At 38.3% G+C, this 26,643-nt stretch overlaps 13 protein-coding genes across 13 annotated transcripts; 6 read left to right on the forward strand and 7 right to left on the reverse strand.

Moving 5' to 3' along the window:
* Positions 1-44: 44 nt before the first annotated feature.
* Positions 45-1,262, reverse strand: PEP4 (proteinase A; the record flags this gene model as incomplete). Its single annotated transcript, XM_056231696.1, has 1 exon — positions 45-1,262. The coding sequence occupies one exon, from the start codon at positions 1,260-1,262 to the stop codon at positions 45-47; it is 1,218 nt and encodes a 405-aa protein (XP_056085489.1).
* Positions 1,263-2,037: 775 nt separating this feature from the next.
* On the reverse strand, positions 2,038-4,521 carry RAD53 (serine/threonine/tyrosine protein kinase RAD53; the record flags this gene model as incomplete). Its single annotated transcript, XM_056231697.1, has 1 exon — positions 2,038-4,521. One exon carries the CDS (start codon positions 4,519-4,521, stop codon positions 2,038-2,040), a length of 2,484 nt encoding a protein of 827 aa, XP_056085490.1.
* An 837-nt stretch (positions 4,522-5,358) lies between these two features.
* RRD2 (peptidylprolyl isomerase RRD2) lies at positions 5,359-6,435 on the forward strand (the record flags this gene model as incomplete). Its single annotated transcript, XM_056231698.1, has 1 exon — positions 5,359-6,435. One exon carries the CDS (start codon positions 5,359-5,361, stop codon positions 6,433-6,435), a length of 1,077 nt encoding a protein of 358 aa, XP_056085491.1.
* Positions 6,436-6,495: 60 nt separating this feature from the next.
* On the reverse strand, positions 6,496-7,851 carry PRP46 (mRNA splicing protein PRP46; the record flags this gene model as incomplete). The annotated part of the gene is made up of 1 exon (XM_056231699.1): positions 6,496-7,851. One exon carries the CDS (start codon positions 7,849-7,851, stop codon positions 6,496-6,498), a length of 1,356 nt encoding a protein of 451 aa, XP_056085492.1.
* A 644-nt stretch (positions 7,852-8,495) lies between these two features.
* SKDI16G1260 (non-specific serine/threonine protein kinase) lies at positions 8,496-11,270 on the forward strand (the record flags this gene model as incomplete). The annotated part of the gene is made up of 1 exon (XM_056231700.1): positions 8,496-11,270. The coding sequence occupies one exon, from the start codon at positions 8,496-8,498 to the stop codon at positions 11,268-11,270; it is 2,775 nt and encodes a 924-aa protein (XP_056085493.1).
* Positions 11,271-11,612: 342 nt separating this feature from the next.
* Positions 11,613-12,470, forward strand: ATG5 (Atg5p; the record flags this gene model as incomplete). Its single annotated transcript, XM_056231701.1, has 1 exon — positions 11,613-12,470. One exon carries the CDS (start codon positions 11,613-11,615, stop codon positions 12,468-12,470), a length of 858 nt encoding a protein of 285 aa, XP_056085494.1.
* A 73-nt stretch (positions 12,471-12,543) lies between these two features.
* Positions 12,544-13,113, reverse strand: PPT2 (holo-[acyl-carrier-protein] synthase; the record flags this gene model as incomplete). Its single annotated transcript, XM_056231702.1, has 1 exon — positions 12,544-13,113. The coding sequence occupies one exon, from the start codon at positions 13,111-13,113 to the stop codon at positions 12,544-12,546; it is 570 nt and encodes a 189-aa protein (XP_056085495.1).
* Positions 13,114-13,558: 445 nt separating this feature from the next.
* On the forward strand, positions 13,559-16,171 carry PXA1 (ATP-binding cassette long-chain fatty acid transporter PXA1; the record flags this gene model as incomplete). Its single annotated transcript, XM_056231704.1, has 1 exon — positions 13,559-16,171. One exon carries the CDS (start codon positions 13,559-13,561, stop codon positions 16,169-16,171), a length of 2,613 nt encoding a protein of 870 aa, XP_056085496.1.
* A 270-nt stretch (positions 16,172-16,441) lies between these two features.
* On the reverse strand, positions 16,442-17,800 carry NOP53 (Nop53p; the record flags this gene model as incomplete). The annotated part of the gene is made up of 1 exon (XM_056231705.1): positions 16,442-17,800. The coding sequence occupies one exon, from the start codon at positions 17,798-17,800 to the stop codon at positions 16,442-16,444; it is 1,359 nt and encodes a 452-aa protein (XP_056085497.1).
* An 885-nt stretch (positions 17,801-18,685) lies between these two features.
* Positions 18,686-19,990, reverse strand: KES1 (oxysterol-binding protein KES1; the record flags this gene model as incomplete). Its single annotated transcript, XM_056231706.1, has 1 exon — positions 18,686-19,990. One exon carries the CDS (start codon positions 19,988-19,990, stop codon positions 18,686-18,688), a length of 1,305 nt encoding a protein of 434 aa, XP_056085498.1.
* Positions 19,991-20,760: 770 nt separating this feature from the next.
* On the forward strand, positions 20,761-21,213 carry POC4 (Poc4p; the record flags this gene model as incomplete). Its single annotated transcript, XM_056231707.1, has 1 exon — positions 20,761-21,213. One exon carries the CDS (start codon positions 20,761-20,763, stop codon positions 21,211-21,213), a length of 453 nt encoding a protein of 150 aa, XP_056085499.1.
* Positions 21,214-22,414: 1,201 nt separating this feature from the next.
* Positions 22,415-23,282, forward strand: RPL33A (60S ribosomal protein eL33; the record flags this gene model as incomplete). Its single annotated transcript, XM_056231708.1, has 2 exons — positions 22,415-22,433; positions 22,978-23,282. 2 exons carry the CDS (start codon positions 22,415-22,417, stop codon positions 23,280-23,282), a joined length of 324 nt encoding a protein of 107 aa, XP_056085500.1.
* A 506-nt stretch (positions 23,283-23,788) lies between these two features.
* FRK1 (protein kinase FRK1) lies at positions 23,789-26,386 on the reverse strand (the record flags this gene model as incomplete). Its single annotated transcript, XM_056231709.1, has 1 exon — positions 23,789-26,386. One exon carries the CDS (start codon positions 26,384-26,386, stop codon positions 23,789-23,791), a length of 2,598 nt encoding a protein of 865 aa, XP_056085501.1.
* Positions 26,387-26,643: the final 257 nt, after the last annotated feature.

Below are 26,643 nucleotides of genomic sequence, written 5' to 3' on the forward strand. Positions count from 1 at the left end.
AGGATGGCGGAAAAGGAATGGAGGGGGAGGAAAAAAACTCTGGCTTAAATAGCCTTGGCCAAACCAACAGCGTCGTTACCCAAATCGTAAATGGAATAGTATTTACGCAAGAAGGCATCACCAACAATGGCCAATGGACCGACTGGTTCTGGGAAATCCATTGGGGTAATGGCAGAGATACAGGAACCTGATACTTCGAGAGTGTAATCGTATGGCCCGATAGTGAAATTGTACCCATTGAAGTTAAAAATCAAGTCAGGTAGACTATCTCTGGTGTTACAGTCAAGAGTGTATTGGCCAGTCCAACCCTTCTTGGCACCCAGTTCTGCGTTGATCATCTCAGCCAAACCAGATGGTAAGGTGATCAAAGAAGTACCTGTATCGATGGCAGCACCATGGCCCTCTAATTCGGCGTACTCATCGCCTAAACCAATACCTTCAAATTTGACTTCCCAGTAGGCCTTACGACGAACTGGCAACCAGGTAATATCACCCTTAAATTTGGATTCGTCGATACCACCAAAAGTGGCTTCACCACCATTTTCACTATCCTTGGAAGTATCGCCCAGATAGAACGCAAATTTCTTCTCATCCAACAAATCCTGCTGGATGGCGTTATAGAATGGTGGAACCACCTTATCGACGGAAATGGTATCGTAGCCCAAGCCCAGAATACCATCGAACTTACCAAACGCAAAGGTTAGGCCCGGTTCACTGGTAGCTTCAGCAAAATCTTGCTTAGGAATGGTCAAATCACCAATGGATAAGGTATCTTGAGATATGTAACCTTCCAAGGAACCAGTACCATATTGGATGGCAAATTCGGTGCCATTAGCTTTGTAACTTGACGAAGCTTCATGATCGTATTTAGAGTGTAGGAAGCAAGCTAAAGAACCACACTCGTTACTTGGAACCCAAAGATTTGAGGAGCCGGTATCCAGAATAACCTTGAAGTTTTGAGGTGGGGTACCCAAAGTAATATCAGTGTAATATTGAGCGTTCAAGTAATTCGTCAATGGTACATCGTGACCACCTTCGGTGAAGAAAGGGTGTTCCCTGGAAAATACGACTTCCGGGTTGGCTTTTTCAAATTGAGTCAGATACTTTTGGCCTAAATGAGCTAAATGCTGATCAAAAGTCACTTCTTTCATCTCGTCGGACAATTTGTGCTTATAGATTTTTGCCTTGTGAACTTTGGCAGCGGCCGGGTCGATGCAGACCAACAACAGGGCTAATGGCAATAGGGCTTTCAAGCTAAACATTTGGCTTTCTTTTTTCAATTGTAAGTTTTTTTTGGAATAAATATTACTCTACTAAACTTTTTGGTTCTTTTCTTTTAGAATTCTAATAGAAATGACTTTTATGGATACAGTAGGGTTAGAAACTCGTTAAGAATGGTTTCTGTTATTCTTCCCCTTGATGTGATAGTCTCTTCAAATAAAGAACAGAGAAGATCACTTATTAATGTGTTATAAAAACTGGGCTCAAACTTAGTAGAAGGTAGAATGAATAAATAGCAGCTAATTACTCTAAACTTCTTTGTCTCGTCTCTCTTCCAGTGGATAAGACTTGGGAAGTACGGGAGGATAGCTCTTTATATATTTCCCAAAAAGGGCCGCCTCCGCCCCTTAATCCATCGACACCCGCAAATTCAATCTGCTACCCGGCATTTTCGAAGCGGGTTACAGCCTTTTTATCAGCATAAATAACCAGATCTGGTTTTAAGACAAGTAGAAGTTAATGACAATTGAAAGCTTCGGTTTATGTCAAAAACGATAAAAACAGGTCTATGTGTTTGTCGTATCATATGTGGCCTCAATGTCCATTTTTCTTTGTTAATGTTACTTTGTAAATGAGAATTATTAAAAATGTAACTAAAGTTAAAAATCATCTATAAATTTGGAAGAGTAAATGACGTATAATGAACAATATTCTAAATTAAAAAGAGAAAACGGAGGCTGAGTAGGTAAAGTCTAAGTTTAGTGTTTTTATTAACATTAAAGGCAAGCAGCCCTTTCTGTAGGTGTTTGTTTGTGATTAAGAAAAGTGCAAATTCTCGGGGCCTTTTGAGGTTTGGTCCAATTTTGCCCTTTTTACCTTTTTGCTAGGATCAGTCTGTGATTGGGACAAACTTACTGAATGTATTCTTTTTAGAATGTTGCCAGCGTTCGCATTATTCGGTGCTTCTACCAAATCGCTTAACACCGAGTTATTGCTTGTGTGGCTTGTAACACCTATTGGTGACTTCCTAGTCGCTGATGGCGAGGAAGCAACCGAAGGGTGATTTGCACGTTGAGCCGCCATCATTTGGGTTAATCTTTTGACAAGATCTTTTTCCTCGGCAGTTTGTTTCATTACTACTCTTTGCTCCTGTAGTGTGCCCAATCCATCGTTGAACAGACCTGTGGTATCATTAATTTCCACTTTAAATCCAATGACAAAATTATTATTTTTATCCCAAATAATCTTGATTTCATCGCCCTCTTGTAAAAGAAACTTCGTGCCTTGGATCATTCGGCTATTATTCAAATAGCTCACATTAGTACCTGTATGACAGTACCAAATATCATCTAAACCTTGGGCAGGAGATTCATACATACTTCTCCCCACAGCATGTCTTTTCTTGAAGATGAAGCAATGCACCCGAGATAACCTATTGTCTTCAATTTTACAATTGCAGTCATCAGATCTGCCAATGAAAAATGGGTTCACGCCTTGCTGTATTTCCAGGCTTTCTTGGATAATGCTCTCAGGCAATGGCTGTAAAGTTAAAAACCTCCCATTACCCCTTTTCTTCGCGCTCTTGATATTGGTGATATTTTGAGGATGCATAATTTTTTGTTCTCGACAATCAGCTTCAATGCTTTTAGGCTGTGTATATCGAATGGGTGGATGAACGGGTATTTTAAACCCCTGGCTTTTGCCATCTTGGTCTTCTTGTTCTTGTTCTCGGTCGTTATCCTGTACCAGATGTTGCTGTTCTAATTGCAATCTTCTTTGTGCTTTTACAAATTCGTATTGAGCATCGTCCATATTTTCCAATATTTTCTGTTGGGACAAGGATTGCGACAAAGAGATTTGTGAGAAATCACCGTATGATTGTGAACCAAATGGATTCATTTTAATCCAAGGATGATCCAAAGCTTTTGCAGCGGTTAACCTATTATTTGGATCCACCTGTAATAATAAATCAATAAAATCTCTTGCTTCTTCAGATATCCTAAAATCTTTCAAGGGTCCTTCATGATAAGATCCTCTTCCAATCTGTTTATAAAGTTGGTCCTGGGTACTACCGCTAAAAGGTAAGTGACCCGTTAAAATGACATATACAAGACACCCCATTGACCACATATCCACCAATGAGGAATACTCGTTTCTTTCTTCGCATTCGTCCGGAGATACGGACGAGTCTTTGCCCCTAATGACTTCAGGTGCTACGTATGCTAGCGTACCGCAAAACGTTTTCATAAAGGAGCCATTACCTTGCACTTTGGCTAGACCAAAATCAGTTATCTTTACTAATACAGGATCGTCCTGTTCAATAAGAATATTATCAGGCTTTAGGTCACGATGGCTGATACCCATTGAATGAATGTACTTTACTGCTGCGAGTATTTGTCTCGATATCTCTCTTCCAGCATCTTCCCCCACAGCACCATGGGCTGCAACAAAATCCATTAAATCGCCACCAGAAACAAACTCCATCACCATATAATAACTTTCAGCGTCTTCGTAAAATCCCTTCAACCGCACTATCCTTGGGTGGTTCAGTTTTTGCAAAACCTCCAACTCTCTTGTCACTCCATCCATATTTCCTATTACCTTACGCTTACTTATAATCTTTACTGCGAATGTTTTCCCAGTAGTTCTCTCTATAGCTTTCTTTACCGTGGCAAATGCACCCTGGCCCACCACTTCGTCGATAATGGAAAAATCTTTGAAAATACCAGTTTTGCGGGCCATAATGGCTGATGTGGTGGAGGAGGTGAGACCCGGAGACGCTATTCTGGAAGAATTTTTCAAGTTAGATCTTAGGCGGTCCACTTTGTTCTGCTCGAGACTCTGCCTGAATTTATCATTTATGAATATGACCAGAGATAAAATGTCCGACTCTACGCCTACACCAATGGTTATTTCATCACCTTGGGACAACAACTGATTGCTATTCTTCTCAACTTTTTGTCCGTTCAACCAGGTCCCATTAGTAGAAATGTCATTTAGCAAGAGATTACCATCCTCACCTAATAATATCTGGAAATGCTTATTAGATAGCCTTGAGATATTACCCAAGTTGTAGTCACATGCCGGGTTTCGGCCAAACGTCCAAACTTTCTTTATAGGTCGTTTTTCTTTCAGAATCAGCGAAATATCAGCTGACAGGTCTCGGATGGGAATTTGACCCGTAGTACAAATGACTCTACACACAATATTTTCACCTATTTGCTCTTGCGAGAACTTCTCAATAAGATATCTTTGCGTAGCTTGTGTAGATTGCTGAGTGGGCTGTGTAATATTTTCCATCTTTAATCGATGTTACTCAATGCTGCTTTTTCTTCGCTATTCTCTTTTGTAGATTCAAAGAAAACACGATGCATACACAAAAACAGTTTATCTTCGAATATTTCCCCTAGGCGCTTTCCCTACTTTTTTTCCCGCCTTTTCCTCAATCACACCTTTAAAATGATGATTATTATTACCCTTTATCTTCTTACCTGTACTTTCGTTTCTGGATATTTTCATTTCCTACCCACGATGATTATTTTTCTGCCATTTTTGACGCGTCGCACCCGTTGCCGTATCAACGCGTTCATATACCATCTCGCGCTTAGAATGAAGCGATGTAAAGTCTTTCAGCAAATATCTCTTTCATTAAAAACTTTCAAGGATCTTCCTATTTTCAGCTGCAACCAAGCATTCTTGTACGTAAATGAGAAATGATTGCGTCGCCAGAAAAACTGCATCTAACAGCGTAATGGCCGTCCCGAAATGCATTGTGCATTTCCTCTTTACATGCACACACACACACACACACACACACACACACACACATACACCATGCTGCTGCTATGATGGAACGCATCTCTATTCGATCAACGTAGGTTAAGTTCAACATTCGGCAACTACCCCAGCGTTCACGGTTTACATTGAACTGTCCTCTTTTGACCTGCCGCAATAGCCGCTTTGACATAAAGTTCGGGTAACTTTTCCTTTTTTCTTTCTGTTTCACGTGAGTAAGCATCGAGCAAATTCTGGAAGATGCGATCAAAAATATAGGGATAGCATTGTACTTGGAAGGAACGTCCTGAGGTTGTAACAGCTCTCGAAAAAGTACCTTACCAAATAAAATTCTGCCAGAAAATGCTGCCCGAAAAAAGACTGCTGACTGCTGGGGACATGAAATTATGGGAGGAGTCCCAAACAAGAGCCGATTTCACTAAATTCATCATAGAGCTGGCGGAATCTGTTAAAGGGCATGAAAATTACCAGTTCAAGGAGCCAATATCCGAGCAAATAATCAGTATGATGAATTTACTTTCTCAAATAAAAGATATTATCCAGAAGCATCCAGTAGTGCAGGATGCAGATAGTTCAAGATTTGGCAAGGTTGAATTCAGAGATTTCTATGATGAGGTGTCACAGAATTCCAGGAAACTGCTAAGGTCCGAATTTCCTCACCTTACAGATGAACAGCTGGAACAGCTATCCATATACCTTGATGAATCATGGGGTAACAAAAGGAGAATAGATTACGGTTCAGGTCATGAGCTAAACTTCATGTGTTTACTTTATGGACTTTATAATTATGGAATATTCAATCTTTCAGATGATTCGACAAACCTTATACTGAAAGTGTTTATAGAATACCTTCAGATAATGAGAATACTAGAAACAAAGTATTGGCTTGAGCCTGCAGGGTCGCATGGGGTTTGGGGGTTAGATGATTATCATTTCCTACCATTTTTATTTGGCGCCTTCCAGTTAACCACCCACAAGCATCTAAAACCAATATCGATTCACAATAATGAGCTTGTAGAAATGTTTGCTCATCGGTACCTATATTTTGGTTGTATCGCCTTTATCAATAAGGTTAAATCATCCGCCTCCTTGAGATGGCATTCCCCCATGCTCGATGACATCAGTGGTGTGAAGACTTGGTCAAAAGTTGCCGAAGGAATGATAAAAATGTATAAAGTTGAAGTTCTCAGTAAACTGCCCATCATGCAGCATTTTTATTTCTGCGAATTTTTACCCTGCCCAGAGGGCGTGTCTCGATCAAGAGGTCATATACATAATGGGACTTATGCGGACGATGAGTGCAACTTCGAAGATCATGTTCATAGTACGTGGGGGGATTGTTGCGGCATAAAGTTACCAAGTGCCATTGCGGCCACGGAAATGAATAAAAAACATCATAAACCAATACCATTTGATTAAAAAAAAACATTTATAAAAACTATCTCGCCGTATATACACATATATTTATATGTCCTGCCACTAGAATCTTTTGGTTCTTATATTGGGATTCCATACCAGTCCAGGATCAGACTCTCTTGTAGCCGTCTCATCCTGTTTCCAAATTTTTATGCTCTTGTCAGCTTCCCCAGTGATTAATCTTAGACCAGTTTTATCGAAAGTGCTACATAAAACACTACGTTCACTTTCAAGCGAGCCTACCATTTCTCTTGTGGCCAATGACTGATATTTGTGCCCCGACTTATAGTCATAAAATGAGAGTGTCCCATCGTCGCCACCAGCAAATAAAACATCATCTTGGTTAATACTCAAAGTATTGATTATGCCTGTCTTTTCGGATTCAAAATTGGTTAGTAAGGACCCGTCTGCTATTCCCCACGATCTAATGTCATCAGTACATGCCGATGCCAGTGAAAATTCCTTTGGATGCAGTGCAGTAGCTCTCACAGATCTCTTATGATGTGTCAGAACTTTCATTGCTTTGCCAGCAACAATATCCCACAATCTCACTGTAGCATCAGTGGATGAACTCACTATTTGAGGGTCCACTGGGGTGCATTGTACTTGATTGATTGGACCCTTGTGACCGACAAGGGTAATAACAGGCATCCTTGTTCTGATGTCCCAAAGTTTTACGACGCTATCTCGGCCTGCAGTGGCTATCAAATCCAGTGTCGGATGTATACTTACGGTACGAACCCCAGATAGATGGCCATAGTAGTCTCTAATAATATGGTTTTTTTCTAAATCCCAGCATTTGACTGTCTTGTCTTCACTGACAGAGAATAAATAGGGATGTCGATCTGAGACAGCAATGTCCCGTACAGTCATTACATGTCCAGCTAAAGTAGTTTTTAATTTCCCCGTCGCCAGATCCCAAACTTTCATTGTTGTGTCATTACTTCCTGTGACAAACCACTCGTTGTCAACGGGATCAATTGCCGCACATCGTACCCATCCAAGATGACCATTAATAACGCGTAAAAGTTTCCAAGGTGCGTGCCATTCTGGTTTCTGTGACAACAGTTTTTCATATCTATTAACTATAAATTCTCCAGCAATCTCTGGCTGAAAAATTTCACTTACAAAAGTTGATGTGTGCGCATCTTGGTCTTTCTTGCTAACTAATGCATGTGATGTTCCTGGCATATCCCCGTGCATACGCTGTGAAGCAACATCTCGGCTTTCCTTATCAGAGAAAGGAATTTTGTTTGCATAGGCATCATACCGCTCTAACAGGTGCTTCTGGCCTTCTACTTCCCTTCGTAAGTGAGGTGGTAAAGAATCCATATATGAAAACTGATTATTCCAGCGTATTCTGGAGTAGAAATCGTCTATATCGCCCAGATTTTCAAATTTGTAACCATTTTCGTCCATAATAATTTATTCTCATGTGCTACAATATCTTGCACTCTTGGAAATGGTTTCATTATGTGAAGACGCAGCGATTATCTATTTACTTTACATCAATTCCTCCATTAATAGTAAAATTCTAGCTTTTCCGTATTAGATGATGATAGTAATCTAATATCTGCGCAATCATATCTAAGGCATGTTGAACTTGACGCAAGAGTTGGAGTATTTATCCATCTTATTAGTTGAAGATTGTTTCTTGCCGAGTCAAATGCTACGCCAAAGTGGACGTGAACGAGTTAGGCGAAGAAACGCTTCTAAATTGTCACGAATTCGTGTGATGGTTTTCGGCTTATCTTAAATCTGTTGACCGCGTGGACTTATTCATCTTGACAATACGGTACTAATTAGTGGTAAATAATAGATATTTTGCATGAATAAATAACAAGTTTTTTACTCACAGAACTATCATTTTTCGAGTCATCTCATAAATTTGAACATCCGCATTTAGAAATAAATAAGACTTTCGTTTCCCGAATACCACTTTTTTGTATTGATAACTTACGTTCAATTTTTCCATTCGTCACTGTATAGGAAAAGGAACTTCATTTCAGACGCTATTTAAAAACATCAAAGACCAATCCACCGGTAACCATAGTGTTCGTAAAATGGTCAACCCTGTTGGATCTTCGAAGGTGGAACAAAATAATATAAAGAGCATTATCGGGTCATCGTATAATCGCCTATACAGCCAGTTTACTTCAGATGAGCTGACAGAAGTAGGTAACTATAAGATTTTAAAACAGATAGGGGAAGGAAGCTTTGGGAAGGTATACTTAGCACTCCATAGGCCGACACATCGTAAAGTTTGTTTGAAGACAAGCGATAAGAATGATCCTAACATTGTTAGAGAGGTATTTTACCACAGACAGTTCGATTTTCCTTATATTACGAAGCTTTATGAGGTGATAGTAACAGAGTCTAAAGTTTGGATGGCATTAGAATATTGCCCAGGGAAAGAATTGTATGATCATTTACTTTCTCTGCATAGGATATCCTTACTCGAATGTGGAGAATTGTTTGCACAAATTTCAGGTGCTGTTTACTATGCGCACTCTATGCACTGTGTTCACAGAGATTTAAAATTAGAGAATATTCTACTAGATAAAAATGGCAACGCCAAACTAACGGATTTTGGCTTTACAAGGGAATGCATGACGAAAACGACTTTGGAAACAGTTTGTGGTACCACCGTTTATATGGCACCCGAATTGATAGGGAGAAAGACATATGATGGATTTAAGATTGATACATGGTCACTGGGAGTAATATTATACACGTTGATTACGGGATCTTTGCCATTTGATGATGATGATGAGGCTAAAACTAAATGGAAAATCGTCAATGAAGAACCAAAATACGATCCCAAATTAATTCCCGATGATGCCAAAGATTTAATTTCACGATTATTGGCTAAAAATCCAGGAGAACGTCCATCTTTGCCACAGGTTTTGCGTCACCCTTTCTTGCAGCCCTACGGTTCAGTGGTTCTAGACCAAACTGAAAAAATTTTGTGCAGACAACGCAGTGGGGGTATTCAGTTTAAAAGTAAATTAGAAAGGAGGTTATTGAAGCGTCTCAAACAATCCGGCATTGATACACAAGCAGTAAAGCAGTCCATTTTGAAAAGAAAATGTGATTCACTTTCCGGGCTATGGCTGCTATTGTTAGCACAAGAGAAAAAGCAAGAAAATTGTAAATGTCCAAAGAGAAGCAGGTCAGTGCTATCAGTGAAAAAAGTCATCGAAAATGCCACGCATAACGATATTAACAAAACTAGTGACGACATATTAAAACCCGCACTTGAACTTTCTAGGGCTACTTCATTGAGTAAAATGCTAAATAAAGGTTCAGATATGGTAACTTCGATGACCCCGATTAGCGCAAAGAAATCGAAGGATTCGGCGAAGGTACTACATCCTACATTTTCCAAAATTCCCTCACAGAGGGCTTATAGTCACTCTATCGTGAATTCCCCTCGAAAATCCAATAATTTTTTACAAAAAGTTTCTAGTTTTTTCAAGTCAAAAAAAAATCCTAATAACAGTAGCAACAGCAACAGCAGCATTTATACAGGTGTTGGTGAAGACTCAGTCGCAAGCAGCAAAGGAGTTCCTGCATCAGGGCCATTTCTTGTGAAGAAAACTAGCTCTTTTCAGAAATCAAGAACGGATGTTGGTGCAGACTCTTCAAAAACAAACTCTAAAGAGTCATTAAAAAAAAAAGTAGCCTGTACCATTGCTTTGAGTAGCGGTGCTAATGTCGCGTTAAAGTACAGCAAGACTTCTGGTAATTCAATGGAAGGCGTAAAGGAAACACCAGAGTTATTTTCAAACGAACACGTTCGAATAGAGGAACCCCGTCTCAAACGCTTCAAATCGTCCATATCAAGTGAAATATCTCGAACTTCTACTGGTAATTATGATAGCGAATCTGTGGAAAATTCTAGGTCTATTTCTTTCGATGGAAAAGTTTCTCCTCCGCCGATACGAACCCGGCCATTATCTGAGATATCCCAAATTTCCAATGACACTTATATCTCCGAATATTCCACTGATGGCAACAATTCGTCATTCAAAATTTCTGATACCGCAAAGCCAAGCTATATCCGTAAAGGTTCAGAGACTACATCACAATATTCAGCTTCATCCGAAAAAATGACAAATGGCTACGGTAGAAAATTCGTTAGGAGAGATTTAAGTATTATATCAACAGCGTCCAGTGCATCAGAGAGAAGTTCAAGGACAGATTCTTTCTACGATATCACAACTGCCACTCCAGCGATAACTACCGGCAATGGAAGTAATAGGAACAGCAATTTTAAGGAGTCTGTTTTGCCTAGGTTTGGAACGCAGAGGCCCTGGACGGGGAAAAGGACGTATACGACATCCCGTCATGGCAAAAATGCTAGACGTTCATCTAAGAGAGGTATATTCAAGATTTCGTCTTCAAATACGGATTCTATAATTCAGGAAGTGAGTTCATCGGAAGAAGAAGATCATAATATTCTCTATAATAAGCGAGCAGGCCTACCAAAACCCGTTCTGCAAACTAAAGGATTGACAGAAAATGGACTAGATGAGCACGATGAGGAAGGGGACGATGAGGCGGGGGACGATGAGTATGCCGTTCATACCGACGGAGAATTTTCCATAAAGCCTCAGTTTTCTGATGACGTTATAGACAAGCAGCGCGGTCTTGCAAATGTGAAAGCCGTGGCAACTAAACGTTCATTGAGCGAAGGTAGTAACTGGTCCAGTAGCTATTTGGATTCAGATGGTAATCGGCAGCGCGTATCTTCAATGTTAGAGGATGACAGAGATTCTACAGCATACGCACCGGATAAGAATATGAGCGGTAAAGAACTCAAAAGACTATTATAAGAAAGTCATTTAGATATACGAATATCCAGAAATAATACAAAAATTTCATGAATTTAAATAAATAAAAACTCTACAATTTCATATAACCGCATTTCAGTAAATCCGCAAACGGCTTCATTTCTTTCAATGTTAAAAATCTATTTAGTTAAGTTAGTTGTGTCGAGAGAAAATCGCGAGGAGAACCATATGCACGAGATTTTCGTAGGGCCATAAAAAAGACAACATCACCTTTGAGATAAATCATCATTACCTTTTTTACAAAAGCAAAATAAAAATAACAGAATCACAAATGCGGTTTTCTCCTACGCAAGCGAATGAAGATAGAAGCTTTATGATGTAAATATGAATGATATTAAGCAATTAGTTTGGGATGGTGAGCTCAATGTGTTGATTTCCATCGACCCCTCATTCTTAATGAAAGGAAGCCCGAAAGAAAAGACTGTTTTACGAATAAGGGTACCAAGAGAAACGTATCTAATCAATTACATGCCGTTCATTTGGAGTAAAATTCGGGATTTTCTTTCCTTTGATCCATTGAATGACAGTAAGAAGTGTTTCTGGTTCGAACATAATGGAGCACCTATTCGATGGAATTATCCAGTCGGTGTTTTGTTTGATGGACTTGTTAAAAGCAGCCTTGCTTTTGTCACCTCTAGCGAAATTCAATCGGAAAATGTGATCACCATCTTAAGGGTCCGTTTAGTCATGGGAGATTCGTTACCACCAACAGTAATTCCTATCACAACTAGCAAAACCCAGGCTGAAAAGTTCTGGTTCCATCAATGGAAGCAAGTCTGTTTTATTTTGAATGGCTCCTCGAAGGCTATAATGTCTTTATCAGTAAACGAATCTCGGAAATTTTGGAGAAGTATTATTGCAAGAAATCTCCATGATTTTGTAGAGATTTCTAACAAAATAAGTTCTTCAAAACCACGGCATATACCGATCATCATTCAAACCCATAAAGCCTCTGGGAGCTTTAACATCTCACAACCTACTGTTCGCATGACTGGACTCGACACCACATTAAAGGATATCGAAGGAGATATATTCAACGCTAAGGAGGAAATGAATGCCGATAATTCCATAATAATATGTCAAGGAATTGAAATTCCTTGGGACATTGCAATGTCCGACATGTATCTTAAATTACGAAGTTTTGATGGATTTTTATATATAACTCTAGTTCCCAAAAATTAACGACAAAATATTTTCCTGAGCTCTAAGAGCTCTTATATACACAGTAAGAGATGTTATTTACACATACAGTAATTTAGTTCAACTTAACCGGAAAAGAATTTATACGGCTGGAAGACGCCTCTTGTTTTCGTTCTACCAAATTTGCTGCCCCTATCAAATAGTCCTTATCATGTGATAACGATACCAGGAACTCGCACTTAGAAAAAATTGAACCATAGTTTTTTGAAAACTGTTGATATTTTGGATACTTTTGTTCAAACCTTTTGTCGAATTCTAATTTAGGCACGCCCTCTTCGTTTTGCGTTTTATATAGCATTCCAGCATATACCACCTGAGCAGGGGGGAGATCATGCTTCGAAATAAGGCAGCACAAAGCCTTCAAAGAACATTCCTTTAAAGCCCAAATACCTGCGATATATTGGTACAATAGGGGGCTTAAATGATTTTCTTCAACGAGAAGATCACTAAGATGAGATCTTTCTTTTTCATGCATGAACTTTTGGGCAATTTTATTAAAAATCAAACTGCCACTTGGGTCCGATGGAGGGTACTTCTCTAATAGACGAGCAAATCTTGGCAAATACACAATATCAACCCCCGTCCCCACTATCTTACGCCCAATATTTCCCGATGCAAAATTCATCTTTGGAGTCGTTCAAGCTTGTAATCAACCAACAAAGGATCATTACACAACAACAGTTTCGTGAAGTTGATATCCAGTTTATATTAGCAGTTTTAAATTCACCCTTCCTCCTACTCCTTCCTCCAACAACTTGGAAGTCTGGTATATTAACAATGTGTAAGCAATTTCGATGCTAAAACTTATTTTTCCTTCGATGAAATTTCTCTTTTTGGAAATTATCCCAATGAAGGAATAATTTTACGACATAAAAGTAAAACTCTCGTCAATCGGGTATAACCGTATTTGGCCCGATTACCCTTTTTTTTCTACCCCAATTTCTTTTTCGGCGGTTATTTCAGCCCTTTCACGGTTAAGATATTTAAGAGTGAGTTGTTCAGGCAGTAAAGCTAGCAAACAAGTGCACTTCAGTGTTTTCAGACGGTCCTTAATTGGGTGTATTACAAAAATGTCAACTACATTGGCAACGACAGGCAAACTAAAGAATTTGCTTCTGAATCTACACACCAAATGCATTGGATTACATATCAATGATGTCACGCCTAAGGTATACTTCAAGTTACTGATACGACATCTTCTGCAGATATCCAGGTCCAATGCAGCTCATCCTAAGCAAAGAAGAAGGGCTCAGATCTTATTGATATCAGTTTTTGTTTCTGGTGTCACGCTTTTATCCGGGGTGACCTACGGTGCTCTCAAAATCATCTTAAAGTGTTACAAGTTTTACAAGTACCCATGGAAAAGAAAGAATAGAAGATCTTTAATAAGAAGAACAAGATCTCAAATGCAATTAGATAGTGGTGCAAGGATAATGTACATTCCTGAAGTAGAATTATTGGACCGTCAGGGCCCAAACGAGAATAAGCTGGTGAATACTGTAGATAGAAAGAAAAGAAAAAGGATATTCATTCCACCAAAGGACAACGATATATATGAGCATGATAAATTTCTTTTTAAAAATGTGGTTTTAGAAAGAGCTAAAAACTCACAGTTATTCTACTCGAAATTTTTAAACCAAATGAATGTTTTATCCAAGATTCTTATTCCAACGGTTTTCGATAAAAATTCCTTTCTTTTAACTTCTCAAATATTTTTCTTAGTGATGAGAACCTGGCTATCTTTACTTGTGGCCAAGTTGGATGGGCACATAGTCAAAAATATTATTGCTGGTAGGGGAAGAAGCTTTTTATGGGATTTGGGATGTTGGTTTTTAATCGCCGTTCCTGCCTCCTATACCAACAGCGCCATTAAGGTACTTCAAAGGAAGTTGAGTTTGAATTTTAGGGTGAATTTGACCCGTTACATTCATGATATGTATCTGGATGAAAGGTTAACATTCTACAAACTAATTTTTGATTCAAAGGCGTCCAGTTCAGTGATTAAGAATATTGACAACTCAATTACTAATGATGTCGCGAAATTTTGCGATGCAACATGCTCCGTTTTTGCGAATATCGCAAAGCCGGTTATTGATTTGATATTCTTTTCAGTCTATTTACGTGATAATTTGGGTACTGTTGGAGTGGCAGGCATATTTGTCAACTATTTCATTACCGGGTTTATCTTGAGAAGGTATACACCACCATTGGGCAAGTTGGCAAGTGAAAGATCTGCATCAGATGGTGATTACTACAATTACCATTTGAATATGATTAATAATAGTGAAGAGATCGCGTTTTACCAAGGAACAGCTGTAGAGAGGACGAAAGTTAAGGAATTATACGATGCATTAATGGAAAAAATGCTACTGGTGGACAAATGTAAATTTGGTTACAACATGCTTGAAGATTATGTTTTAAAGTATACATGGTCTGGTTTAGGCTATGTCTTTGCCTCTATCCCTATCGTCATGTCTACTTTAGCAACTGGCATTAATTCAGAGGAGAAAAATATGAAGGAATTTATAGTTAATAAGAGATTGATGCTGTCGCTTGCAGATGCAGGTTCGAGATTGATGCATTCAATAAAGGATATCTCACAGTTAACTGGATATACAAACAGAATCTTTACTTTACTTTCTGCCTTACACAGGGTTCACTCTTTAAACTTTAATTACGGCGCCGTTCCTTCAATATTGTCACTACGCACAGAGGACGTCTCCAGAAATCCAAACTTACTTGCCATCACAGATAATTCACAAGAGGCCATCCGTGGTACCATTCAGCGCAACTTCAACGGCATTAGGCTAGAAAATATAGATGTAATAATTCCATCAGTAAGGGCAAGCGAAGGTATAAAGTTGATCAATAAGCTAACCTTCCAAATTCCTCTACATATTGACCCCATAACTTCAAACTCCAATTCCATACAAGATTTATCAAAGGCAAATGACATCAAGTTGCCATTTTTGCAAGGGTCTGGTTCAAGTTTATTGATATTAGGACCAAATAGTTGTGGCAAGAGTTCCATTCAGCGTATCATAGCAGAAATATGGCCAGTTTATAACAAAAACGGTTTACTGTCCATCCCCTCAGAAAACAACATATTTTGTATTCCTCAAAAACCATATTTTAGTAAGGGCGGAACTTTAAGGGATCAAATTATATATCCAATGTCTTCCGATGAATTCTTTGATAGAGGATTTAAAGACAAGGAACTGGTTCAAATTTTGGTAGAGGTGAGACTAGATTATCTTTTGAAAAGAGGTGTTGGCTTAACTTACCTGGATGCTGTCGCGGATTGGAAGGATTTGCTAAGTGGAGGCGAAAAGCAGAGAGTAAATTTTGCTAGAGTTATGTTCCATAAACCGTTATACGTGGTATTAGATGAGGCCACAAATGCGATTAGTGTTGATATGGAAGATTACCTGTTTAATCTTTTGAAAAGATACAGATTTAACTTCATTTCCATATCGCAAAGGCCAACTTTGATAAAATATCACGAAATGCTGTTGGAGATAGGTGAAAATCGCGATGGTAAATGGCAATTACAAGCGGTTGGTACAGATGAAGCAATTACATCAATTGACAATGAAATCGAAGAATTAGAGAAGAAGCTAGAAAAAGTAAAAGACTGGGAGTATGAGAGAGAAAAACTGCAGAGAAACCTCGAGATTATTTAAAACCGAAGAGAGGGCTCATATTAAGTACGTAATATTTCTATTTGTAAATTACAATTGAGTTAGGATAGTATGCTTTTGAATAATTTTCGAGTATGTCAGAACTCGATGTACTGAAGCCATAACATTTGAGAAAAAATCGAAAAAAAAATGAAATGATTTTTTTACCTATTATACAGCTAATGACCTTTCCAATATATATATTTTTCTTGATTTATGAATCCATGTATAAAAATGACCTCATGAAAAAAAAAGTGCGTTGCAACAGGGATGTTATTTAAAATCCTTGTGTGTCCACTTTTCAGTAATTTTTTGCTTATATCTTCTGCCTCTCTTGACCGGTACTCTGGATTCAATCTTACCAGAACTTTGTAATTTCCTGACAGTATCATATAAAAGGTTTCCTTCAGGTCTCAATTTTCTTAATGAGTCTGATAATTCATCAGAAAATTTAACTTCCAATCTTTCGTCAATCACAGAATATTTTGTTCCTAATCTGTGCTTCTTACTTTTCTTACTTTTCTTGACTTTATCAACATTTTCAGACTCTGTGGCTGGAATTCTTTCAATGTCTTCGAAACCAATAACATTTTCTAAATCTTTAACACGCCCCCTCAATTTCTTCAATTCTTTTTGCAATTTGACTTTCTCTTCGTGTTTCTTTGCCTTGTTTCTCTGGTATTTCGTTTTCTTCTTATTCCTGACAGGTTCATTTACTGATAGTTTTATTTCATTGTCATCGGAAACATTACCTTGCTCGTCTTTATTGTCTTCTCCTCCTTGTTCTTCGCCAGATGAAGATTCTTCCTCTTCGTTGTCCTCCAGAGTTTCCATCAAATGTCTGATCCTTTCTTTGTATTCTTCCAAAGCGATTCTTTCATCTTCTCTTACTTTTTCATTTTTGTACTCCTTGTCTATCAATTCTGACCAAACTTCGCTGTTAGGATTATACGATTTGCCAGCATGTGGAAGCTCCGTGAATTCTTTAACTGCAATTGGTTCCATATCCAAAGTTTCTGGCCTGACTGAAGCGACGGACCAACCTGTGGTGGATTTTTTCAATAGTTCCTCGGGTATCTTGTCTTTTCCTTTCACATCAAGCTCGATACCAGAAGGCAGCTTGACCTTTTGCTTCTTCGAATCGGATTCGTTACCCCACAAATCGCCAGCGGTTGATTTAATTAGACCGTCTTTGGCAACCCTGTTCTTAATCTTTGACTCGCCATGTACTCTGCCGGCCAAAGCCATTAATTTTTTTAGCTCATGTTTCGAAACGCCTTGAATCTTGTTAGATTTTTCATCATTACCACTCTTGTGGTGTTTCAGCACCGGAATTTTTGAGTTAGTCTTGACGGCGTCTAAAATTTCTTTACTTTTCAAACTTTTCTTGATCTGATTTCTTTTGATCAGATTCTTTTTCAATATGTTATCACCTTCAATATCGACTTTGAAAAGAGCATCATTTTGTAAAGAGGTTATGTCACCGGTACCATGTGTAACCTCATGGTCAATCTTTTTTTCCATATATTGTTCGACTTCAGAAATATCAATATTCTTTCTCCATGCTTTCTTACCCTTTCTTGAAGATTGCTTGTATTGAGAAGGTTTCTTGGTTACGTTAGTTGGAGCCATTTGATGTTGTTTATTCGTTGCTCAGTGTATCCTATAGAGTTCAATGGAATATAATTAATGGCATTAAAATAGAATGCGAGGACCTCATCGCATTTTTACTGCATTCTCTATTTTTTTTTTTTTTAGAAAACTTCACGCATTGAAAAATTTTTGATGAAATTTTTGATTTTCGTCAAGTATGACGGTAATCATAGAACTATTCAATATATAATGAATCTCTTGGTATACTGCCGGTATCTTAGTATCTAACATTAGCTCCACTATCCATTTCTATGATATGATGAAACCTGCCTTTTAAATTAACTACACATCGGCACTCAGAAATAAAACTGATAGAATAAAAGCTGCGCAAGGTGAAATACTTCATCGATCTTGTTGTTTACAAAATGGGCATAAGAAAAGTAGAGAATTATAAAAAAAAAGAAGATAAAGTTAAGATAACAACTGAGAAGGTAAAAAAAATATAATAATAAGTTGTAAATAAAAACAAAACTTGCATGAAAATTCGAAAACTTTAAACTTTAACTTTCGTACGATGATTAGGAAAGGATATGACATCATGGAGAAGAAGTAAGCGGTTTGTCTATCAATAATTAAGGAGGGAAAGCAAATATGGGTAATAGAAGGTGCCTTCTGCTTCATCTTTAATAGCATTGTAGCATATTCTTGTGGTTCTAAAGAATCATTTGTAGGCATTAGAGTAGAAAGAAAACAAAGTGATTTAAGAGTTAGGAGGCAAAAATATTGAATCAACCTTTTTTTCCTCTAATAATTTCATATCCTTTCCGTCATATAAAGGAAGAAATGGAAGGAAAAATAAAGAGAAAAAAATAGACAGTATATATCAGTGCAACGGTAAAAAGTTGATTCCTTCTTTCATTTTCTTCACAAAACAATTTCCGTTTCATCATCCCATAACTCTCTTTGAAATCTCCAATGAATGGATGAAAGATCCTCCTTTCTGTCCTCCTTGTCGCCTACTAAAGTGCCACTTGGGGCATTTTTTGTTGATAAATTTAGAGCGGAGCCGAGTTTCAAGAAAATGTCGTCCTTTTCAGGCACCAGGGCGCCTTCTTCGGGTATAAGAGAGTAGTCGAAATCTTTGAACCATCTTCTTTGCCAGCTAATACCTTTAGCCTCTTCCTCTTTTCTTAACTCTCTTTGAGTTTCTTCCAATTCAGTTTTTGTTTTGGCAATCAAATTGAAGTCGCCTAATTTGATGGCACCAGCCACGTCATGCCATGCTTTTCTACTTTCTAGAGGATGTTGATCTTCCAGAGTTTTGACTTTCAAGTGCTCTGCAGGGATTCTAGCAGCGTCATAAAATAATCGTGATTCTTCTTTTTTATTGGCCTTAATTATCTTGGAAGAACCAGACCATTGGCCGGATATTGTGTATAACGCCTTTTCTTTGTCTTTACTCTCTTTAGCATCCCTGTAAATTCTTGCCTTGAACGAATTCTTCTTACCCGAGAAATAACCTCTACCTGAAAATTCAATAACGCAAAGTAATCCTGTGGAAGATTGGATGTACGATTTGCCCTCCAATTCAACAAAGGGTGAAGCAACAAGGATACCTTCGATATGTAATGGAGGTGGGGTAACCAAATAACTTTCGTCCTTAACATCCAGCATAGTGTGACCAAATTGCTTTACCGTTAACATTAGCGATTTAGTGAAACTGGCTTTGATTTGGTTGTAGCCTTGTAGTCTTACTTTATTCTTGTCATTGAAGATAGAAAAAGCAGTGACAGGTGGATGGTGGGAGACTTGTTCACTTAACAACACTGTTTCTCCAAATTCAGGGCGTTCTTTATTTTCCCATTTACCGACAAACAACTCCCCCAAAAATGGGTTCAAAGGTTTCTTCTCGGAACCCAAGGATTCATTACGAGAGCAGTACTGGGACTTCAAAGTAGAAATAAACCATTTAGTGACGGCTAACATACGAGACAATTCAGGAGATTCAACTTCCGGATCGATTGAACAGTGTTCCTTATAGTTATCATCGTTGATAAAAGAGGGTTCCAGGAATAATTCTGGATGTTCAGCCCAGTATTGCGAAAACTCGGTCAATGAGATTGGCGACAAAATGAATGGAGGAGCTGATAGAGAGGAAAGATCACCGTTGAATGAAGCGATTGACTTCAAGAACGAAGTCCATGAGGATGAGCTTGCGTATTGAGACATAACTTAAAATTCTTGAGACTTCAGTCTTTGATTTTTTCTCGAATATTTTTGTGGGGGCTTGATATACTCCTACTATTGTTTTCAAACCGGTGAATTAATAGGAAACGTGAACAATCTTTCGGTTTCTCTTCAATGCGTGATTTTTTCCTTTGTTTTTTTCTTTAGTACAACAGCTAGAAATTGGGTAAAAAAAGCCAATGTGATAAAGTCAACCTCAAAGAAAAATTTACTCAAGAAGTTATCAAGGTGGTATCTTTTTGCTTGGTATAAAAGCCCTTGCACACTGCAAGAACAGAACTACAAGAAATAAAACGCACACTAAAGAACGTGGTACTTGTCGAGTAATCCAGCAAGTGAGCAAAGGTTGGAAAAACAGGAATAATCAACGAACGAAATGGCAAAAGGAGAAGTCCGCATCCGTGCACCGCACAATTCCGGAGGATAATGACTTGCGTGAGAGGGCCCAAAATTGCTGCAGCTAGTAAAGCGCGAAGGGAATAAGTTACTGGTCCCGTGAATGGATTGACACAATAGTCGGTGCAACTGCTCTAGGTGCTGCAACTGGAGAGGTACATATGGATATAGTTTATTTGAGTTCGTTTAGGACGTCCCGTTACGATTCCGGAACAGAGGGCCGATTGCCCGGACTGAAAAATTTACTGTGGACATGAAAAGCATGTAGATAATTGAGTTTTGGCCTGCGCATATTTTTGAAGGATGTCTTAAGTAGGAGGTTGCAAAAGTTGCTTACATTATAGAGGGTAGAAGCGATGTCGATAAGGACGGTAATTCAAAGCATTGAATCGGAATCCGGGTTTCTACAGCCGGCGCTAGATATCGTCGCTACCATACCTGTTGACGCCCAATCTAACAAAATACCTATTAGTTTGGTGGTGGGTTTCAAGCAAGAATACCCATTGAAGTCTGCTTCATCTCTGGCCTGTTACTACTACGCCATTCCACTAACAAAGGACAGATACATGAATTCCAAATCTGGTGGAAGTGGCGTTGTGGGAATACCGTTATTGGATACTAATAACGATAAAATTCGTGATATAGCTAGGCGGTTGGCCACAATAATATCTGAAAAATTCAAAAGACCATGCTACATAACGTGGTCATCTCTGCCCGACGAAGATTCATCTATGTTGATAGCAAACCATTTGTACATTTTAAATAAGTGCCTGAATTTCCTGAAAGCAGAGCTCAGTAGGCAAAAGTAGTTCTAGCATGTAGAGCTCAACATATATAATTTCGTCTAATATATCAATTACGATCTAGTTCCAGAATACAGAATCAAACCTTTGATTCAAAAATATTTTGGAAAATAAATATAGTTGACTTGTCAGACTGCCATTTGTACCCACCCATGAAGCCCTATCCCTTCCAAAAAGGAAGTACATAGGATGGGTCAAGATCATCGCGCCATTTAATATCGTAAGTACTTCCAAAGGAAGTATTCACAAATGCAACGGCAAAGCAAAATTTTTGTTCAAAATTATAGATGGCCGAACCGCTAAGGATTGCGGACCAAGCTAATTTAGGTTTAATTTTAGTTTCTCACTCTGGGGTACAAAGGATATGGGCTCATCAACCAAGTTGGATTCAGTGGCTCTTTTGAAGAGTCAAAGAGTGACGATTCCTATAGAAATGATCCTACTGTTGAATGTGTTAGTCAAAACCTGAAGCTGGTGAAAAATGGAAGGGTGGTGAGAGATAACAATCGTATTCCTGAAATATCTGAGACGTTTGTTATGCTCTTTATTGAAGTATATGGTATAAAACATACTGAAGTACGTCGACACATTTTTTAGTAAAACAACAAGAAGAATATAATTAGAAGAAATGTAAATATATAATAAATATCAAGTTGTAGTGAGGGAGCCGCCCTATTTATATGTCTCCCTAGCCTGCTCATCCACCTCATCGAGAAAATGGAAAAAACTAGTGAAAACTCAGCCCTAAGAAAAGGCTAAAAAGCAAACCCGAAAGTATCACCCGACCTGAAATATGTTTTTTCCGCCAAATGTTTAACATCCTTACATTATAATGTACATCCTTGCACTTCCTCATATTATTTTTCATATTTTATTGCATTTTTTTATTCATCCCTTTACTGCGCGAGTAAACCTTGATGCGTCCATCAACTGCTTCCTTCGATGAAACCTACCGGGGCCACAATAGCCTCCCTCTGACATGACGATTGCTGGGGTAGCAGATGTCATCTCTTCCTGCCTAGACTCGTCTTCTACCCTTTGCCACGACACTTCACTGGAGTACCGTAACATCTCTCTTCCGTTTGCCGAAGTATTCACTATCGATCAACCTTTAATTAATATGCACTAATTACAAGTTTAAAATTTGATTTATCTTGCCCTAGGCTTGAAGAATACGTAAGAAACCAACAATCAACTAAATTGAAAAATGGCTGAATCCCATAGATGTATGTTAAAGCAGATAATAAGAAAACGTTTAAAAATTTTCGGGCCAGTAACTAGGAACTTTTGAAGTGACGTGTCGATAAATATTGGAGATATGAGCGCTAAACCCCATCAGAAGATGTTGACAATAATTGGAATGTTTATAAACAGAGAAAAATGGATTGAAGTGCGAATAAAGTTGAAGTGTACAGAGGTTTAAAGTTGGAAGCTGAGTAATATAGATTTATCAGAGCCTTGTCTGCGGCTTTTGTTCTAACAATTTTTATTCTATCTCTATACTCGTGGAACTTATGAAGGAGTGTGGTCTTAATATAAGAGGTTTTTACCCATTTTAACTTACCGTGGAGGCGTTCCTTATCTCCTTTTGTCAGCTTTTCTCAGAAACTTTATCCTAGATGAATTATGAATGCACAGTTTTATGGTAAAGCATATGCTGTCAGCAATCTGTAATTTACCAGCTCGAAAATAACCGTTAATTGCGATGATCATCGAATACTAACAATCTTTTTCGGAATCTTACGTGTTCCTTTTCCTTTTTTCTTTTAGTGTACGTCAAAGGTAAGCATTTATCCTACCAAAGATCCAAGAGAGTCAACAACCCAAATGTCTCTTTGATCAAGATTGAAGGTGTCGCTACTCCACAAGATGCTCAATTTTACTTGGGTAAGCGTATTGCCTACGTCTACAGAGCCTCTAAGGAAGTTAGAGGTTCTAAGATTAGAGTCATGTGGGGTAAGGTCACCAGAACTCACGGTAACTCTGGTGTCGTTAGAGCTACCTTCAGAAACAATTTACCAGCCAAGACTTTCGGTGCTTCTGTCAGAATCTTCTTGTACCCATCTAACATTTAAATTTGTTGATTGTATAAGTGCTCCCTTAAACATCGTTGTTTTCTCTTTTATTACTATTAATATTATTATTTTTTGAAGAATAGATATATAGTATAATTTTTAAAATTAATTCCGTATAAAAGGTTACATGATCCTTCTTTCCTTAATTCGAATTTGTACACCTGATTTTGAACGTGGTAATGCAAAACAATACGTTTGGGAAGAGCCATGTAAGGTGTACAGAAATTTCTGCGAAAGCAGGTAATTATAAAATTATACGTGAAAAAGGTTAAATGTTTTTAGCAATGCAAGATGCATATGTATAGGTATAGGTATAAGTATATGCACATTTACGTTTAACGTTCAGGAAGTCAAAACTTCATAAAGTATAATGTGACATTATTTTGCTGTAGTGAATAATAATGAAATATAAATGGAGGATAACCGGAATGAAAAATGCAAAAAAATATTGAATGATTTATATGGTAAGGAAGCACTCATGGGAAAGGAGGATAAGATAATATTAGTTAGACTCTCATACTTCTTCTTTTGAAGAATCCTAATACTCTTTTCGCAGTTGACTGTTCTGGACATTGAAGTGGTTTATTCTCCGCGTTTGCCTTTCTGACCTCGGACACCATAACAGAGGTTCTCTCACTTTGGATTATTTTCTTAGACTCTAGAATTTGCTTATCTTGGTCAGTATTTGATATGGACTGATCCTTTGGCAATTCATGGGACGTTAATATATTCGAGGCTGTAGTCGAAGAAGTCCCTGAAATTGCATGATTTTCGTCCTTTTTTGGACGCCTTTGCGAAGGCGGAGAAGGTTTTCTCTTAGAATCCATTGATGAGTATAAACTGGACTTGGGAGTATCGTAAGAGTATAAGGAAAAAAAGCTGAATCGTTTCTTAACCGGATCTGTTTCATTAAGTGACCTTTCTGTGGAAATAATAGCGTTTTTTTTTACTGGAGCATGAGCATTTTGGCTACCATTACTGTTCTTGCCGCTCGGACTCTCGACCTTTGTCTTTTCTATAAATTTTCGGTCCTCACGCTGTTGAACAAGAGACTCAGGTACCTTCAAATCGTCGGTCTCCTCTGTTACGGTATCGCATGATATATCGCTGAATATGCCGCTATACCTCAAACTTTTGCGCCTCTGTTTATATTTTTCATCATAAATTTTTGTTGCTACTTCTGCATCTCCTTTATATTTGATCAAGTCACCAGATGCGCTTTGCAGATCAACTGACGGTTTTGCTACAGAAAACGAACCCTGTGTAATCAATTTCGGAGAACTTTCGATCGAAGAGCATGAAGTTATGCATGTATCCGGTGCTAGATATGGCGTGGAGTCAAAGGGAGAAGTTTCCCTTTGATTGAGTGTTTGTGATGACGCGTTGCTCTTAGTCTTGTCATTAATTTCGTATATAGAGAGCACATTCGAACTGAGGAAAGGCGTTGTGTATGACCCAGGGTGATAGGAGGTCGGCCGAGGCTTGGTATGGAATGGGGAAGAACTCTGGTGGAGATTTTTGGTCGATTTGAGACTATTTTGTGTTTTAGGTTTGTTATATTGATGGTTTTGTGAGCCTTTCATGCTATTTGGTTTGATCTTGCTCGTTTGAATTTTACTGAGCGACTCTTTCTCTTGATTTGATATGATATGACTCCCAGAAAATGTATTCCTCTTGATCGGCGTGGTTTCAATTATGAAATCGCTTGGAGCTACAACTTGTGGAGGTGAAAGACCAGCAGTTATGTTGCCTACTGTAATTTGTCTAATGTTTTGGGCCGAGGATAATGATTGTTCATGGCTTAACGCATATTCCCTATCCGCATTCACTACTGCCTGTAGGGCAACGGATGCAGCTGAATTGCTTCTGTTGTGCCTATTAGATCTCCTTATAGGTGAAAGCCGTTGATCTGATGCAATGGAAGCCGGTCTAGTTATTATATGGTCTTGTGACTCTTGAGGTGGAGCTGGGAAAGAAAGTAAAGTGGAATCGATAATTAGTGAATCTCTCTTATCATTCCTCGAACCAATAGATGAAGTTGAACAGCTAGATTGTGGTCTAGATCCATATCTTGTTCTTGGTTTCCCCAATCTGAATACAGACTGCGTGTTGTGCAACTTATCCCATTCGTCTGGCGTTATGGACAAGAATGAGAAATGAGAGTTCAGCCATTCGTGTTTCTTGATTTGCTTCAAGTTCATTCTTTTCTTTGGGTCCGGGACCAAGATGCGTCTTAATAAGTCTCGAGGTATAGGAAGTATATAGTCAGGAAACTTCAATGGGGTGGAGTTAATATAATTATAAAGTCTTCCTATGTCACTTCCCTCAGGGTTGTTGGAATCATCATCCCACGGTAAATACCCAGCTAGCATAGCGTAAAGTATAACACCACATGACCATATATCGGCTTTTCTCGCTTCATATGGTTCGGCGCTTATTACTAGTTCTGGTGCTGCATAACAGGGAGAGCCGCATGATGTTTTCATCAGTTCGTTACGCGAGCAAAACTCATTTACAAACCCAAAATCTGTTATGACTAGGTTTTCATTTTTGTCCAGTAGCAGATTTTCCAACTTGAGATCTCTATGTACAAGGCCCTTCGAATGAATATAATACACTCCACTAACTAATTGGGAAAACAGTCTGCATGCATTGGTTTCTTTCAGCCTTCTTTTTTTCTGAATATATTTATAAAACTCTCCTCCACACGCATACTCTAATACAATACCAATGTATCTAGAATTTTGCAGTACTTCCTCTAATTTTACAATATTTGGATGTGATAAATGTTTTAAGGCGTTTATCTCTCTGTATATTTTTACTTCCTTCTTGTAGTTATTTGATATGGTATCACGTTTGATAAGCTTAACAGCTACCTGTTTTGGGAATTCAAAAGTTGTAGCAGAACTGTTTGAAAAGTTCTTCGGCCAACCAAGCTTCACCTTTCCAAATTCCCCTTCTCCCAAGGTGGAACCTAGAATATAGGGGCCAAACGTCACATGTTTCCTTCTTTGTTCATTCGTTCTTTGGGAATATTGAAATGTGCCTGATGAATCGTTTGTTATCCCCCCGTAGTATGTATGGCGTTTATTTGTGTACGACATTTGTATTTTTGACTCCTTTATTGAGCTTGAAGAAGTAGTGACTAATTCAAACTTAATGTAGCGCCCAGTTTGCCTTTTTTTGCTTTTTGTATAATATGTAAGTGAGAAACTGTAATTGTTCTTGAAGCTAAGTTAACCAATGAAAATTCTCGAAAACACGTCACAAGAAACAAATGAATGCAAAGTGTGGTACAGTCGAGAAACTGTAAAAATGTAATAAAAACGAAAAGGTCGGCAATCAGCAATAGCAGAGTCTC

Source organism: Saccharomyces kudriavzevii, assembly GCF_947243775.1.
Source record: "Saccharomyces kudriavzevii IFO 1802 strain IFO1802 genome assembly, chromosome: 16".
NCBI classification, from domain to species: Eukaryota; Fungi; Ascomycota; class Saccharomycetes; order Saccharomycetales; family Saccharomycetaceae; genus Saccharomyces; species Saccharomyces kudriavzevii.